Source organism: Arachis hypogaea, chromosome 16 (assembly GCF_003086295.3).
Source record: "Arachis hypogaea cultivar Tifrunner chromosome 16, arahy.Tifrunner.gnm2.J5K5, whole genome shotgun sequence".
Lineage (NCBI taxonomy): Eukaryota > Viridiplantae > Streptophyta > Magnoliopsida > Fabales > Fabaceae > Arachis > Arachis hypogaea.
In genome coordinates this window covers 257,194-274,744 of record NC_092051.1, presented here as the reverse complement: position 1 = coordinate 274,744, position 17,551 = coordinate 257,194, and the positions used below count along the sequence as shown (strand labels likewise).

At 35.7% G+C, this 17,551-nt stretch overlaps 2 protein-coding genes across 3 annotated transcripts; one reads left to right on the top strand and one right to left on the bottom strand.

Annotated features, from left to right (window-relative positions):
* The first annotated feature begins 10,433 nt into the window (after positions 1–10,433).
* Positions 10,434–13,596, top strand: LOC112754283 (uncharacterized). Of its 2 annotated transcripts, XM_025801864.3 has the most exons (9): positions 10,434–10,590; positions 10,672–11,101; positions 11,179–11,249; positions 11,335–12,502; positions 12,597–12,672; positions 12,745–12,808; positions 12,925–13,060; positions 13,127–13,240; positions 13,321–13,596. In XM_025801864.3, exons 1-9 carry the CDS (start codon positions 10,466–10,468, stop codon positions 13,384–13,386), a joined length of 2,250 nt encoding a protein of 749 aa, XP_025657649.3. In that variant the 5' UTR covers positions 10,434–10,465; the 3' UTR covers positions 13,387–13,596. The 2 variants fall into 2 exon arrangements, with proteins under 2 accessions (XP_025657649.3, XP_072075719.1); XM_072219618.1 differs by having other exon boundaries at positions 12,597–12,808.
* Positions 13,597–13,637: 41 nt separating this feature from the next.
* On the bottom strand, positions 13,638–17,551 carry LOC112754285 (L-ascorbate oxidase homolog). The gene is made up of 5 exons (XM_025801867.2): positions 17,131–17,551; positions 16,917–17,026; positions 15,690–15,960; positions 14,188–15,002; positions 13,638–14,094 (listed from the first exon to the last, which is right to left on the bottom strand). Exons 1-5 carry the CDS (start codon positions 17,272–17,274, stop codon positions 13,803–13,805), a joined length of 1,632 nt encoding a protein of 543 aa, XP_025657652.1. The 5' UTR covers positions 17,275–17,551; the 3' UTR covers positions 13,638–13,802.

Below are 17,551 nucleotides of genomic sequence, written 5' to 3'. Positions count from 1 at the left end.
TTTATTTTTTTCATTTTGTAGTCATAATTTTTTAAATTTTTTTAAACAAGTGAGCTCAACACAATAAAGTAGAACGACAAAAAAACAATTTTAAACATCAAAATTTAGCGAAATATAAATAGAAGATTATCCTTAGTATTATCTTTGATATTATCATCAATAACAAAAAGAGTTATACATTTCTATTCTTTGTAACTGTTCAAATATTTATAAAAAAAAAAATTCCTTCCACACTCGCTTCTTTATTTTTAAAGATTCGCCTGTTCCTTGTTATTAATTTCCCACTTTTACATTAGTGGTATGAAAAAGTAATAGCTTACATAGATGTGAATAATAAAATTAAGTACGCTTGTTTGGTTCACCTATATATGGTTTATCATCATAACAGAACAAATTATACTTTTTGATATACTTTGTATGTGTAGAGTAAAAACTGTGCTTGATTTTTCTATATATAAAAGATTAGCATCTATATATTAGAAGCTAATATAAACAAGCTAAAATTTCTTCCCAAATAAACATTTTTTCTTCACTTTCTTATAATGAAGAGAATAAAAACATTTTTCACCTAAATAAGAATGCATAAGAAGATATCATAAAAGTAAAAAATCATATAAATAAAAATGATAAATAATAGAGAAAAGGTATGATGATGACAAGTATACATTTATATAAACATTCATTAGCAAATCTGTCATTTTCAAAATATAGTCGCAAGATTATGATAAAAATATTATAATTATGGTTGTCAAATCTTTCATTTCAAAATAGTCGCAAGATTATGAAAAAAATATTATAATTATGGTTGTTAAATTAGTATTAAAAATGTTATGGATCATAGTAATTAGGAAGGGAGCCACTCAGATAAAGACGCCTAAAACGTCTTTTTTTAAAAACGTTTTTAGTAATTAAAATTTAATATATATAATTGATTAAATCATGTTATTTTTGTCAAAATTAGACTAGACAAATTGATTTAATCAAAAAAATGGTGAATCAAATTTTGAACTGATCTAAATTAATATTTTTTTTTATAAAAAATGACTACAATTCATTTATTATAAAAAATGATTAAAATACTCTTATTATATATATATATAAATTTTAACAATTCTAAATCTAACCCTAGAAAATAAAGGACTAAAATTTAAGATTTTTAAAATTAATATATATTATAGAAGTATTTTAGTCATTTTCTATAATAGGGTATTGTACTCATTTTTTATAAAAAATAATATTAATTTAGACTAGATCAAGATTTTATTCACCATTTTTCGGTCAAATCAATTTGTCTAATCTAATTTTGACAAAAATAACACGATTTAATTGATTATATGTGTTAAATTTTAATTATTAAAAAATATCTTTATAAAAAAACGTTTTTAGCGTTTTTATCTAAATAACTCCAATTAGGAATAATCGAAAATACTATTTTTGAATATACAAGTACCCATCTTGTTTTTATTTGGTCGGGACGAATTTCAATATGTAAAATAATTAATAATATTATATTATTATAAAATTTTTATTTTAATTTATATTTTATATAATAATAATTATATAAATTTTAAAATTTAATTTTATTTGTTAAATTTTAATAATAATAAAAACAGATAAAAACGGGACAACTTATAATTTGATTTTTTTACTACTCATAAATAAAAATAGAAAAAATTCTATTGCCACTTGTATGCTGGTATAATATATAGCAAGTTGGCTTAGTAGGTTAAGGCAAAAGGTATCAAGTATCAAGTTATCAAGTATATGAAGAACAGGGATTAAGGACTAAGGAGTGGGCATCGGAATCGAGGGATTAAGGAGCTGAGCTGAGAAGGGAAAAGATTAGATTGATGGAAGAGACGAGTGAGTGGTCTTGTTACCTTCAATTCGTCAAGAACGAGGGATGAAATCATTCATTGCAGCATTTCATCCTCTTTGATCCTTCTAAATATGCTCTCTCTCTCTCTCTCCAGGGAAGCGAAGGAATGAACCATCTAATCTCATTACTTTTCACCATTCCTTTTCCACCCTGCTACTCCAGCAACTCACGTCTCCTCTCTTTTCCGTTTTCGGGAAAAAGAAATATATTAATTTTTTTAAAGATTTTTTTATTGAACTTTTTGACATCTACTTAAACATACTTAACAGTTGAGCAAATCATTCGACTAATTTAAATTAATTAATTCACTAATAGTAAGGAAAAAATCAGTTAATTCAATATTCTAACTTTTTAATTGGAGAAGCGTCCATGACTTTACAAACGTCTGTAAATGAATTTTGTCCAATAATGACTTGATTTAGATATGAATAACGATGAAGAGTTATTTTTTTAATTAATCAATTTTTTAAAAATTATTTTATTTATCTTAATTTTTAAGTTTTAAATTACAAATCTTAATTTTAGATTTTAAAAAATTATTAATATTGACTAATTAAAAATTAATTGTATATATACTTTTTCTTTTAGATAATAAAATGTTGAACCTTAATTATATTTAATTATATGTTTAATAAAAACTAATTGAAAAAAATTGAGTTTAACAGGATTTAAATAAATATAGAAAATTTTACTAATTATTTAATAAAGTGAACAACATACATCACCTAATATTTTTAGATAAATAATTATTTTGAATTAATTAAAATATTAATGATGGTGACTTATTTTAAATTATAAAAATATTATATCAATAAATATATTCTTAAAAATAAGCAATATTCTAGTAAAGAAATTAATGTTAGACTCTCTTTAAATTTTTTTACTAATTTAATAAATATAAAAAATATATAAAGGTAAAATAAAAATAATATTTTAATAAATATATCAAAACCTTTATTTTGTGGGACTTTAAATTTTGTTCTCTTCTTTCTTTCTATATATTTTATTTTAGCGAAAGATAAACAAAAATGGATGGTTTTATAAGAATAATTAATAGAGGGAGGTGATGATGTTCCACTCTGGATTTACCATGGAGGTGGGTATCGCGTCACATCTTAAAGTATATGTACTATGTACCTTCCCTGGCAACACTCCTCCCCATCCAACCCCAATAATAATATACTAAGGAGGAAGAAGAAGAAGAAGAAATGAAGAATAGTTTCGTTGATCATCGTCATCATGTGGGTTTAGCAAAGAGTTGCTTACAGAGTTTATTGGCATTCTGTCCACCTCCTTTCATTTCTATCTTTTCCTTAGCGGAGGGAGGAGGTGGACATGCTGCCAACTGAGTTCTGTTGCCTTCTCTTTGTAAAGCCCTCCTGATATCTATCTATCTTCTTTCCCAACAAGTAAGGTAGCTATCTTCACACGCTTTGTAACTTGCTCTCTCACTGCGTTGATGAATAGTGTGTCTCTACTGTTCTCTGCTTTATGTACATTGCTTTGCAGGATCATATGCATGTTCTTGTTGTTGTTGTTATTATAGTAAAATGTAAAAGTTTCTATGGAATAAGCGTTTAATTGACCACTTTTTCTTTTGTGTTGTAGTTTAATTTCTCTGTCCTTCACTACTCCTCATTCAATCTTACTAATTAATTATTCGCAGCCGCTGGTGTTGGAAAACGGAAACCTATTTCTTGATTTCATTGCTTGATTTCTTGTGTTCCTTTATTCATGGAAAATTCTCATTTGTATTACTCCCATCTCTGCGATACATTGGCTTCTAGGGTTTCATCAGAAGCCCCTGCTAGCTCTATCATTCATCGATCTGTGAATTGTGATTGTGATGGGGGCATAATGGGAATTTGATTATTTTCCACCGCATTATTATTTTTAATAAACAGAAGAAATTCAATTACATCTTTCTTCTAAGACTAGCTTCTTTAATCGCCGGATATTTTATTAAAATTAAAATGATGAATTTGTGGGTCGATATTTTGTTATACATGGTACGGGTGCGGTAGTTCCCTCTTTATGACCAAAGCTAACTTATTGCGGTCCAGATTTTCAAATAAAGGCGAGCTTTTAGTTTATTATTTTGTATTTTTGTAATTGTAGGTGATTTGATATTGTATCTGCCGCGATGATCTATGATGTTGATAATTACTAGATTGGATTGGATTACCAACTGATAAAAGGAGGAGATTTGATTTGAGTAGGGTTCGAGTTCGTGCATTGCATGCCTCATCTGACATGCCTTTTGAATGGTACAAGATAGTTACGCTCTACTGTATTCGTATGTGTGTATGTATTATTGGGGAAACTAGAGAATACGTTAATTTCTACGGTCCAACTCTCTTGAACTAACGTCAAGACCTAGCTAGGCTCATCATTGAAGATTGCACACTCAACTAAGTCCACTTATTGCTGTTTTGTTATTCACCCAACGCAAGCTTCCTCTTCCGTGGCGCGTGCGGTGACTTAGCTAGCTATAAATAATAGTACTTCATAGAATTGAAACTCCTATTTTATTACAATAAGGCGGGCCTTACAAGTTACAATAATGCTAGCTTATCTATATGTACCGCCATTAAGTTGCTTAATTTTATGTTTGGTTTAATTGTTTGGGATGAAATTATGCCGCCATAAGTATCACATACATGCATGTTCAAAGAGTTAGACACTACGTGCTAATTTTTACTGCTATATATATATACAGTTGAATGATGTCGCACAGAGACACATTGATTAGTCATGTAATTAACTTTTTTTTTTTTTGTATAATTCGTGGGTGGCCCGCCGTATGTGTTTGTGTGTTCGTTCTAATCTAAGTACGAAGCTCACACCAAACGGTTTATGTTTGGTTTCGAGTTTGTGAACACTTTTTCGTATTTTCTTCAATTGAAGCCCCTTTTCCTATAAAGATCACAAAAAATCTAACCTGTGGACAAAGTCTTTTCAGCTCAGGATTCAGGAAGTTGGTGAAAAAGTAACTACAATTATATATATTATATTATATAAAAGGATAATTATATGATGTCTACATATTTTGTATTATTGTCTAAATATGAGTGACAAAAAGTGGGATTCGCCTTTTTATAAAATTAAAACATGTATAATTTTTTTTTTTTTGGTGACTAAAACATGTATAATGTATAATTTGTAGACACTAGAATATATTTATTGTTCTTGAGTAAGTAATCGGGACATAACTTGGCTTCGGGACATAACTTGGCTTCCGAGAGTCGTGCTAGCTTTAGGGGTGTGTATGGTTCGATCTGGTTGAACAGGAGTTATTTTGATGTGATTTTACTGGGTTTAAGATCGGGTAAGGGTCTTAAAAATAGGGGTCGGAATCGGGTTATGACTCAGGTCACCCGAAATCGATCCGGTGGCTCGGTTATAATACACAATTAATATTTTGTGTTATTAGTGATGGATGATGGCTATTTTTATGTGAAATTTAAGTATTGTAAACCTTAATATTTTGTGTTATTAGTTATTATAAGACTATAGGTTAATTTTTTATGTTTAAAATGCATAATATTGTGTTATTTGTATTGATTTAAATATTTGGAGTTATTAGACAATATTAGTATTGATTATGGTTATGCTTTAATTTTAGAGAAGAGTTAGTTCTTGTTATATTTTTCTAAGTGAATTTTACCATGTCAAATAATGATTGGAGTCTTGAAAATTTGGATATTTTCACATACTAGCTTATAAAAAGGTATCAAGGTAATGTAATGTTAACGGCCCGATTTTCACCTGATTTTTACCCGGTATAATTGTGGCCCGAAAGTGTATAGGTTTCATCGGGTCTAGGATCGGATTCGAGTCTAATAAATAGACCCGATATATATTTTCGGGTCGGGTCTGGGTCACATCAAACCCGGTTTCACCCGACCCATGCACACCCCTAGCTAGCTGTAATCTCCAACGCTAAGCTATAGACTTAAGAAATTTGAGCTTTTCGTCCAGAGAAATGTCACGTCGTGGAGAGTGAGAAGAAAAGAGAAAGTGAACCTGCAAAAAGCATTAGGGCTGCACACGAATCGAATCGGATCGGATACGATATCCGCAATTTTTCAGGCCGGATTGAAAAATGCGGATCGGATCGGATCGGATATCGGGTATATCCGCATAATTCAAAAAAAATGTTTTCAAATTCCATTTGGCTGTTTAGAAAAAAAAATTATTTTTCACCTGTTTAAGCATATTTAATTCTAAAATATTATCAATAAAAGTTCTTTTGAATAACAAAAAAAAAATCACACAAGATTTAAGTTTAATTATTCTAAGTCGAAGTACAACATAAAAAATAAAAAACAAGATATCATAAAATTAATAAAACAACACACTAAAATTCATATCACATTAAGGTTTATTTTCTTAAGCTATGCTATTTATATGTGATGTGCGGATATGCGGATTTGTGGATCGGATCTGATGGCTTTGTGGATCGGATAATATCTGCAAAATTCGGATCGAATGCAGATAATTACCACGGATATGCGGATATTATCCGATCCATGTGCAGCCCTAAAAAGCACTCCGATATTTAAGTTAGTATTGTGAAATTTTAATAAGTTTGAGAGGTGAAAGATCATACTTTTATAGGTGAAAGACGTAAATCGACTATATTTCTAGCCGTTGTTGATATTGAAGAATCATTATGATTAGATCGGGAGATTACGATGTATAGTCGGGTGTTTTATTCTAGATTCATACCGCTATACCGAATTATAGCTTATTAAGTCGAGTTGTAACAAGTGATGCCGAGTTATGATGCTTGGATTGTAACAGCCATATCACTTATATAAAAATGTATATATAATTATATATCAAAATTCATACAAAGAATAAGGATGTCAGATAGAGAAAATCGTATATAAAATTATATTTAAAAAATTATTTTTATATCAAAAATGTGTATAGACACAATATTAATATAGTTGTGATTTAGACTTTCTTGCGTAAAGAATATTATCCTTTATATTAGTTAAATAAATTTTATTTTTTATTTATTATATTTTATATTAATAATTTATATTAAAATTTAAAGTGTTTTATTTATTTTTTATTTTTAATAATAGATTAATTTTCAGGATTTTATTTTGTTTAACTCTTATCGCATTAACGAAGGTAGGGAGTTAGCATTTTCAAAACAAAGTCTAAGCATACTTTTTTCATGTAGTTCAGTAGTTGTGATGTTGAGGATTTTGTCTGAAGTATAACTCCTCTTTTAGCTAAATACATGATCTTTCTAGTATAGAGGTTATTTTGGGGTCTAAAAACCTAAGAAGTGGGTATATGTAAAAAGTATTTTGACACCTCAATGTGTGAATTTCTGAAGATGTTTCTAATAATAATAATAAAAAAACCCATAGCTTTTCTTTCTTCTCAGAGTCCCTTTATAAATGAGCTTGAATGATTTTGTTATTGTTCTACATGGTGGGTTACTAGCGAGTATTCGTTTGTATTAATAAAGTGGTGGTTGTACTTGTAACCAATGTATAAGGTTATGCAGGATTTACTCATAATCAGTACAAATAACAAGTTCTAAAGTTATGCGGTATAAATTGCTAATGAAACTCTAAGATACATGGTATTTATTTTTCATGTTGCATGTTAGTACTAGTGTTATTGGTTTTGTCTTGAGGATGGGAGGGTTTGAACTGGAAGATGATTATGGATCGGCAAGAGTTAAAGACTATAACACCTCAAAAAAGACATATGACACATGACAACCAAAAATGCATCGATAATTTCTTCTTTACTCAAGCATTTTGGGCACAAGTTGAAATTCTTACGTGCACGTCTCTCAAGATTTGCAAATGTGGGCAATATGTTTTGCTTAAGCGCCATATGAAATTCTGCATTTTGGAGTTTGGAGGTGATCTGTTATCCAAAGTATGGCTCACACCAACAACTTCGGAATTGGAGCGCTAAGGATAACTCTCCCGAAAATTTCTCCAATCAAACCACCACAACCCCAACAACCGGAATAATAGCAAATAGACTTCGTCAAACTAATAACTGCCTAAAGGTAACTCCATATATACTTGTGACCAACTAAGTCATAGGTATGCAATTCACTCCATTTTCATTCTAAATATTCTTACACTCTTACTTACTTGAGCGTTGGAATTCCTTTGCAGGTGCGCCGCCGCCCTCACAAGAAGACGGCGTTCCTCACCTTCATTCTTAGAAAAGCAAGTTCAAGCGATAGTAGAACAAGCTATACCTCGGAATCTCTATATTCACACAGGTCACGACACATCTTTTTATATATTTTCTGTGCTTTCTTCTTTTCTTTCCCTTGCAGGTCACGACATATGGCGGATGCTCACAGCAATGCCCCAGTATCTGTCTAGGCCTCGGAATCCAGTATAAAGGAAACCTCTCCAGTAAGCACTCATCCATATACCACGGAAACTCATTATCATTAACCCCAATTTTCAAAAACATCGACTTGAACCCTTTATACGAAGACTTGTACAAGCTGAAAATAGCTCGGCCAGGAACATTAGCCAGGTTCAACCAACAACCCTTCTTAACACCTTTACACTGAAATAAAGCAAAAAATACCTCTAATGATAGTACAACCCCAAGACAACTCATCAATACCTCAAACCCCCTCACAAACGCCCAGGAATTTGGATGTAACTGCGAGGGGACACATTTCAATTGCATCAGCACCCCTCACTCAAACTCAGAAAACGAAAACTTGACACCAAACTCAACAAATACACAACTGTACATAAAGAAAAATTCAAAACCCTTGCCCCGGTGATACACACGGTCAGCAATATTGCATGGCAAAAATTTTATTTTTATATCTGAACCATCCCTAACCCAAGATGACACTGGACCTAGCTGAGAGATACTATTCTCATCAACAAAAATCAAAACCCACTTCGTCACAGACTCAGCAACCCAAGGAAAGGGACCTAGCTGAGAGATACTATTCTCATCAACAAAAATCAAAACCCACTTCGTCACAGACTCAGCAACCCAAGGAAAGGGATCACGGGGATTCTAAACAAAAACTTCCTCAACAAGCCTATCTTTATCCTCAACAACAGCCTTTCTCCCTCGACCCTTGGCATTCTTTTTTGAAACAGTTTTCTCCTTTTCCATCACGAAAGAAAAAGAAACAAACTCAGAGAAAATGAAATACAAAGCAAAAGAACACTAACCTCTTCTGTCCATTCTTCAGCAAATAACCCCAACACAAAAAGCTTAGTCAAAATCGAAAAAAACGAAAAGAACAAAATTTTACCCACTAACCCACTAAAAATTCAAACAATGAAGACCCAAGTCAAAACAAAACCGTCCAACTCCGCACGGTGCACTATACTGACGGTTTAGAAACTACTCCAGTTCCCCAAGCGCATTAACTCAACGTGACCCTTTATTTATTTTCTCTCACCAACGAAACAAAACTCACATTTACAAAAATTCACACTTTACAATAAAAATTCAATTTACCGCCAAACCATCAAGGTGCTTCTATTTTCGAATAACCTCTAAAACGAGGTTGAGCTTGGGGGCTCTTACCAGCTCCAATTCCGAACTATATTTCGTCAAAGCTCAACCTGTTTATAGTTCGGTATCCCAAACAGATCAACTTTGGGGGCTATGATCCGTTACCCAAAGTATGGCCCACACCAACAACCTCGGAATTGGAGCACTAAGGATAACTCCCCCGAAAATCTCTCTAATCAAACCACCACAACCCCAACAACTGGAATAATAGTAAATAGACTTCATCAAACCAAAGAACAAGATACAAATAACTACCTAAAGGTAACTCCATATATACTAGTGATCAACTTTGTCACAGGTACGCAATTTACTCTATTTCCATTTTGAATATTCTCACACTCTTACTTACTTGAGCATTGGAGTCTCTTTACATGTGCCCAACGCTGCCGCCCTCACAAGAAGATGATGTTCGTCACTTTCATTCCCAGGAAAGCAAATTCAAGCGATAGTAGAACGAGCTATACCTCGAAATATCTATATTCACACAGGAACATGAGAGATATTCAGATGCCAAATATATGTGACCAAACCTTGTCATATGAATTAGCAAGAGAGTTGATTCCTTCATGCATGTGATATCTTTTATATTTGGAATTTAGGTTATGTGTAAATGAATTTAATTAATGTTAATTAGAATAAAAAAATATAAATGAATTGTGTAATTTTTTTTTTCTTCTAAATTTTGTTGGGTACATATTATATAGAGAAGAGACTAGAAGACATTAGAAGTTGTGGCCCAACTGTACTTATCACCTCTTTGATGGTTGACCTAATGAAGATTAGAAGTTGTGGCCCAAAGCAAGTTTCCAGAAGACACGTGAGACAAAAAAAAAAAAAAAAGAGAGGGCATGGGGGGCATACTGGCAAAGAAAGTGCAGGTGAATGTAAAGAGGTTGGGTCAGTTGAGGAATGAGGACACATTGGAGTAAAAATGTGTAAGGATGTTGTCATCGTCTCTTTATTTTCCCGCCACGAATGGAAGGAATCAATTATTTATTTAAGGTGCAGCTGCTCCATCAACTCGTTCCTCAAACCATGATATCCATCGATATGGGATCGCTCCCGCTCCCACTCAACCAATATCCATATCCCAATGCTCGCAGGGACAACTCAGTCGTTGACCATTTTCACGGCATTACCATTCCTGACCCTTACAGATGGTACTCCGCACTCCATCTCTATGTAGGTATGTGTGTATGTACGGGATGTTGATCATTTCATTTCTTCTTCTTCTTCTACAGGCTTGAGGATCCTGATGCCCAAGAAGTCAAAGACTTCGTGCACAGCCAGCTTCAGCTAACGGATTCTGTACTGGAGAGCTGCGCTGCACGTCCCAACCTCCGCCACAAACTCACCAACCTCTTCGACCATCCTCACTACACTGTACCTTTCAGGCGATCGCACAACACCTATTTCTACTTCCACAACTCTGGCCTTCAGCCACACAGTGTTCTCTACATGCAGAATGGCTTCCACGCCGGGGCTCAACCGCACCTTCTGCTTGACCCCAATGCACTCAGCCCAGATGGATCCGTCTCCCTCACTGCTGTATCCGTAAGCCAACATGCTGACTTCTTGGCTTATGGCCTTAGTTCTAGCGGCACCGATTGGGTCACTATCAACATAATGCGTATCCAAGACAAGCATCTCCTCCCACATACTTTATCCTGGGTGAGTCTCCATCTCTATCCAAATTCAATAATCTACTACTTTTCATTTAGCCTCCTTCAATATATTCACTTCAACAGGTGAAATTTTCTTCTATTAGTTGGACGCATGACACCAAAGGTTTCTTCTATAGCCGCTATCCAGCTCCCAAGTAAGTCACCCTTCTCCATCTTTCCAGATTTTACCTTCATTCGTGATGAATTTTTTTTGCCAACTCTATCTACATAACATTCTAGGGAGGGACAACTGGTAGATGCTGGCACTGAGACAAACACTAACCTTTATCATGAACTCTATTATCATTTTCTGGGTACTGATCAGTCCCAAGATATTTTGTGCTGGAGAGATCCCCAGAACCCTGAATATCGGTTTAGAGCAAGTGTTAGTGATGATGGCAGGTATATTATCATGTATATTGAACAAGGTTGCGATCCAGTGAATAAACTTTACTACTGTGACATGTCCGAACTTACGAATGGGCTGCAAGGTTTTGGGAATAAACAGGAAGAAGAAGATGCTCATGCTCATGCTACTATGCTCCCATTTGTAAAGCTTGTTGACACGTTTGATGCACAGTTTCACTACATTGCAAATGATGACACTTTATTCACATTCTTAACAAACAAAAATGCTCCCAAATATAAACTAGTCCGAGTGGATTTGAAAGAACCTATTAATTCTTGGTTCGATGTTATCCACGAGTCAGAGAGGGATGTTCTTGAATCAGCATGCGCTGTGAACGGCAACCAAGTAATCGTAAGCTACTTGAGTGATGTCAAGTACGTTGTGCAAGTAAGAGACTTGGAAACAGGTTGCTTGCAGCATCATTTACCAATTGACATTGGCACCGTTAATGGAATCTCTACACGCCGTCAAGACAGTGTCTTTTTCTTTGGCTTCTCCAGCTTTCTGAGTCCTGGTATCGTATATCAGTGCGACCTGGGAACACAAGCTCCTGTTATCAAGGTATTCCGCGAGATTGTAGTTCCTGGTTTTGATCGCTCTCAGTTTCATGCCAATCAGGTGTTTGTTGCTAGTAAAGATGGTACCAAGATTCCAATGTTCATTGTTGCAAGAAAGGACATTAGTTTGGATGGTTCACACCCCTGTTTGCTATACGGGTATGGTGGTTTTAACGTGAGTGTCACACCGTGTTTCAGTGTGAGCCGCATTGTGCTTGCAAGACACTTGGGTTGTGTTTTGTGCATAGCGAACATTCGAGGTGGTGGGGAGTATGGGGAGGAATGGCACAAAGCAGGATCCCTTGCAAAGAAGCAGAATTGTTTCGATGACTTCATCTCTGCAGCCGAATACCTTGTATCCGTAGGGTATACCCAGCCCGCAAAGTTGTGTATTGAAGGCGGAAGCAACGGCGGACTTCTTGTTGCTGCTTGCATAAATCAGGTTTGGTTCCATTCATTATTTCTCTAATTGGCTAATTGCTTAGTGTTGTGCTGAGTTTTCGTTAAATATTTTGGCATTTTGTTGGTACATGCAGAGACCTGATCTTTTTGGTTGTGCACTGGCTCATGTTGGTGTTATGGACATGCTACGATTCCACAAGTTCACCATAGGTTTGTTTCGTGTCTTGCTTTTGTACATATGTATCACAATCTCATTCATTTCGGGTCGTGGTTATTATTCAGGTCATGCTTGGACTTCAGAGTTTGGTTGTTCAGAAAAGGAGGAGGAGTTTCATTGGCTAATCAAGTAAGAGACCCAATTTGTATATATATGTAATATGTTGATTAGAGATTAGACATGTAGCAATTGTTGGCTAGTGTCTAGTGCCTATGCCTAGTATTAACTTAAGTTGTATAATATAGATACTCACCGTTGCACAATGTACGAAGACCCTGGGAAGAGTTTGGTGGTGGGTCAATCCAGTACCCATCAACGATGTTATTGACGGCTGATCATGATGATCGCGTTGTGCCACTCCACTCATTGAAGTTATTGGCGGTTAGTCTGCTTACTAGCTTTGCATATTGGGGTATTATTGCACTGAATCTTGTTTATTATGTGTAGACGATGCAGTATGTTCTGAGTACTAGTATGAAGCAAAGTCCTCAAACAAACCCTGTGATTGCTCGCATCGAATGCAAGGCCGGACATGGAGCTGGGCGTTCCATGCAGAAAATAGTAAGAATATTTCCATTTCTTCTTTCCGTTTTTCCATTGTCTAAGTTTATATAATTGTTGTATTTGTTGTTGGCGTTCAGATTGAGGAAGCTGTTGACAGGTACGGATTTATGGCTAAAGTGTTAGAAGCCCACTGGATTGAATAGGACAGCAGCGAGCGAGCCTACTTAGGCTATTTCATCATCATGTATATCCCAATACTCGGGGTTTCACATCTTGTTGTATCTTAAATATATGTATGCAGTGAAATATGCTGAGAATAGTTCTGCTTTCTAAATAACATGTATGTCAATAATTTTAAGAGATACATCTTGTAATCTGAATCATTTAAAAATAAAGTATTAGATCCTTTTCAATTCTTTGTTGTTATTATGAATGTATGTTCTCTGTTTAGCCATTTGAAACAAGAAATAGATATTTGATTGAATAAAAGTTGTGAATTCCTAGGGGTAAAATGTAGTGAGCATTGGAGAGAAAGAATGGCACTGTGGCAATACATATAATGGATTGATGAAAAAGAATGAGACCTCGAGGTGGGGTCAAGTGATAATATAGGGTGGAATTAGAGGGGTCGGGTGTGTCGGCCAGAGGCCTTTCCACAGAGAAGAGCATTCTTGGGAATAGGGTATTCATCTCTGAGGGAAGTGGATGTTGTGTACACTCTCATATAGAATTGTTGGCCCAGGTATTGCCTTGCCCAGAATTCAGATCTCAAGTTCCACATTCCCACGTTGTCCAACGCCACATATATTGCTGTCCATGACTTTGGATATACCTGCGTCGTGCATCGCGAAACTGCGTCTCGAAGATTGTACTCGTTCCTGCTACCAGCTGTCCATGTTCCTCCATCCATACTAGGTACGTACATATGAACAGAAAATAAGTTAATTAATAAACCACTACTGATTCTTAATTACGCTTAAATTGATAAATGCTAATGTGCTTACCCAACAACGAAGAAAGAGTAGCCATCAAGATGATAGGACTGGATGATGTCCTCGTCGTTCTGGAAGACAATCTCCACAAAAGTTCTGTAGTCAGTCTGCATGACAGACGTGTCAAGGTAGATGGCAGAGCCGCTGGGCCTGTCGGATATGCTCCCCACGCGGAAGACGCCGGGGATCTTGAAGAAGTCGGCCACCTTGAGAGGAGTGTCGGGTGCAACGTAAGACACGCTGTTAATGGCGTATCTCTGCTTCCCATTCACCTGCCCGGCTGAGCTCGACACCACGATTGTTCTCGTCAGGTTTATGAGACCGTAGTGGTACGACCCTTGCGGGTTGGGCCTTGGCCCACTTGCTGTAAGGTTCGTCCTGATGGACCGGGCCTGGTTCAACGACCAGTCAATCTGGATGGTGGGTCCCCCAGGTGGCGGGCCCTGCACTGGCCCTGCTGAGTTGCTGTAGCGAAGAATTCCGGTGGTGGTGAGGACTGTGGTGGTGAAGCGAGTGGAAACCACGATGTAGTAGTCCCGGGGAGGTTGATCGGCGGTGACTAGGACGGAGTAGGATTGACCAACGTGGACATCGAGAGAGGAGTATGTGGTCTGAAGGGTATGGGTTCCTTCCACTTCCACCAGGGTCATCTTGTGGTTTTGTATGCGGAAATTCAGGGAATTCTCCAGCCCCACATTTGATATTCTCAGCCTGTAAGTCTTTCCTTGTTCCACGTTGAATGAGGCCCCGTTGTCCCCGCGACCATTGATCAGGATTCCATCGGGGAGTGCTAGCTTTCTTCCGCTATCAAGTTGCCTTTGCAAATCCTGTAACACCAAATCAGATAAGTACATGCATGCATCATTTACAACCTCTCTAATACTACCTAACTCCACTTAAATATTCAAATATAAACATCTAAAATGTTTAATGATTCTGCGTGCTATTTTTTCTCTTTAATGATTCATACATCTTTTTGGGGCATGTGCATGTGGCTTGGATGGGACTAGGAAAAATAAATTGGGATTGGAGCGTTTGGCCTACCCAGACCCAGCTGTCCCGACCGAATTGAAATTGTAGCACGTAACGTAAGATGTCAAACTCAAATGTTAGATGCCCATCTTAATTACTAGAAAAGCAAGGCTGGAGAATATTAGTAAACTAAATAGTGCTAGCTAGCTGGGAATATACTAATACAAGAAAGGTGGGTACTCCCATGAAGATATTATAATTGTCTTCATGTGATGATTTTTCTTTTTGACCCTTAGATGATGGAGTGTAGGGTTAGATTTTGATATGTTATAAAAGTGTTGTTTTTATTTGAAGTGTGGCCAAATCAATAAATCACACTTTTATACAAAGCATCTTCATAAAAAGATGTTTTTTGCATCTTCATTTGAGTAGTTCCCTACGAGAAATACTTATTATGTAAATGATTGCAAAAGGAAAGAAGCTGAGTTTTGTTTTGGGATTATAAGACCAGTAAATTAAAGTTAAATAAAAGAAGAGATTACCGTGTGGTTGGCCTTGTACCAGTCTCCAATGAAAACAGTGTAATCGCCGGCGGGATCAGGGAAGGGGACCGGGATCCTTGGCCTGCTGAGGATCCTGATGCCTCCGAAGCCGCCCGCAGCTTTGTGGAATGCAAGAGAAGGGAAGTAGTAAAAGCTTCCAATCTGATCCTTCACTTGAAGTATGTAAGTGAAGTTCTTCCCCGGTGGGATGGGACATGTTGTTCCAAACACCCCATCCTCGTATGAGTTCCTTCTCTGTTGGACCCCATTCCTGCATCATTTTAACCAATTTACATGCTGCCATGCCATGACATGCATATATGCTTCTTTTTTTCTATACAAATTTAAGTGACAATTAATAATATAAATATATTTTTTTAAAAGTGTTGTACCTAATATTTTCCGTAATAAAATGAAAAGCTGAGAGATATTCTCCTCTACAAGTAGTCAAAATCCGTGGCTCTACTAGTATACTATGATTGCGCATTGATTTACTCTTACCGTGGGATCGTAATCAGAAAAGTATGTAAAGCATCCAGCAAATGAAAGCTAAGATGATAATCCATCTAGCGGAGAACAGCCTAGATAGCATAAATAAAATGGGCCCCAATGGCACATTCTTTGTATCATATTTTAATTTCTACAAGCAATCCCATTCTATCGTTGTATACAAAGCTCAAATTAAAATTCAATTATGCACATGCAGTCAATGATTTTTTATGCTTGCTGATATGCCCCTTCAAACCTTATAATCCAACTTAAATCTAAACACTTGATAACTAATTAATAATAAACACACGAGATTGCTCATTATCATGACCTCTCTGATGGGGTGATCCGATTCTTTATTTTGGGGGAAATTTTAAATGAGATTGAAACAATATAGTATAGAATTTTAATTTATTTATTTTATTAATGATTTTCTAATAAGAGCGGTGAGGCAGATCAGATCCATAATGATGCTGGAAAAATAGTCCGGATAGAAAATAATAATTATTTGGAGGAGCACATGGAATATGGACATTGAAATTTTTTGTTTACTAGCAGAATACAAGAAGTCATGTGACTTAACAAACATCCAAAAATGCACCAGTGTTGTGTGCTACCAATGGCAACACTCACTGATCTTCACGGGAAGACAAGTATAATCAATTAAAATTATTATTATATTAATCAAATAAGATATATCGTAATAATGAGAGAGAGTGAGAGTGAAGATAGAGTTACCAGGAGAGGAGAAAGGGCTGGTCCAAGCTGTTGAAGACATTGATGATGAGGTTGTCGTTGGTAACTGAATGAATGTCTGGTCCTGGGAATTGGCCGTTTATAAGTATTCCCTGTAGATATCATAGATGAGATAAATAATGAAAGTGAGAGAGACAGAGATAGAGACAGAGACAGACAGATGATCTAATAAGGTAACATAATAGAATAAGCGAACCTGTTGACGAACACCGAGCGGGTAAATGTCGCCGTAGGTAACATTCCAGTCGAAGAACCTGTAGGGATCTTCACCAAGACTCACGCTCACAAAAGCCAACACACACAACACCACGGCGGTAGCAACCCCTCTCTTCACCCCCATTTTAATTTGCTGCTCTCTCTGTCTCTATATCTATTATACTCACTAGTCAGTACGGAGTCACTGCTCTATTCTGTCTGTCTTTCTAATAATAATGCTTGAGAGAGAGAGAGAGAGAAGTATGAAATGGTGAGGGGTGGACACACACATACATGATACATATATGTGCGGTACAGATGAGGAGGAGTAGGAAGGAGTGAATATAGCCGTGACTGAATGGTAAATCAAATAAGAGAGGGAAAACTCTCAACTCAATTCGTCTTTTTCTCTCTTTCAAATC

What these genes read in the sequence shown, in the direction of transcription:
- LOC112754283 (XM_072219618.1), top strand. Translation starts at nt 10,466, where the DNA reads ATGATATCCATCGATATGGGATCGCTCCCGCTCCCACTCAACCAATAT. An exon ending in GAGTTTCATTGGCTAATCAA is followed by an intron (nt 12,809 to 12,924) that starts GTAAGAGACCCA and finishes TGTATAATATAG; the next exon opens with ATACTCACCGTTGCACAATG. An exon ending in GGCGTTCCATGCAGAAAATA is followed by an intron (nt 13,241 to 13,320) that starts GTAAGAATATTT and finishes GTTGGCGTTCAG; the next exon opens with ATTGAGGAAGCTGTTGACAG.
- LOC112754285 (XM_025801867.2), bottom strand. Translation starts at nt 17,274, where the DNA reads ATGGGGGTGAAGAGAGGGGTTGCTACCGCCGTGGTGTTGTGTGTGTTG. An exon ending in CGCTCGGTGTTCGTCAACAG is followed by an intron (nt 17,027 to 17,130) that starts GTTCGCTTATTC and finishes TGATATCTACAG; the next exon opens with GGAATACTTATAAACGGCCA. An exon ending in CAGCCCTTTCTCCTCTCCTG is followed by an intron (nt 15,961 to 16,916) that starts GTAACTCTATCT and finishes AAAATGATGCAG; the next exon opens with GAATGGGGTCCAACAGAGAA.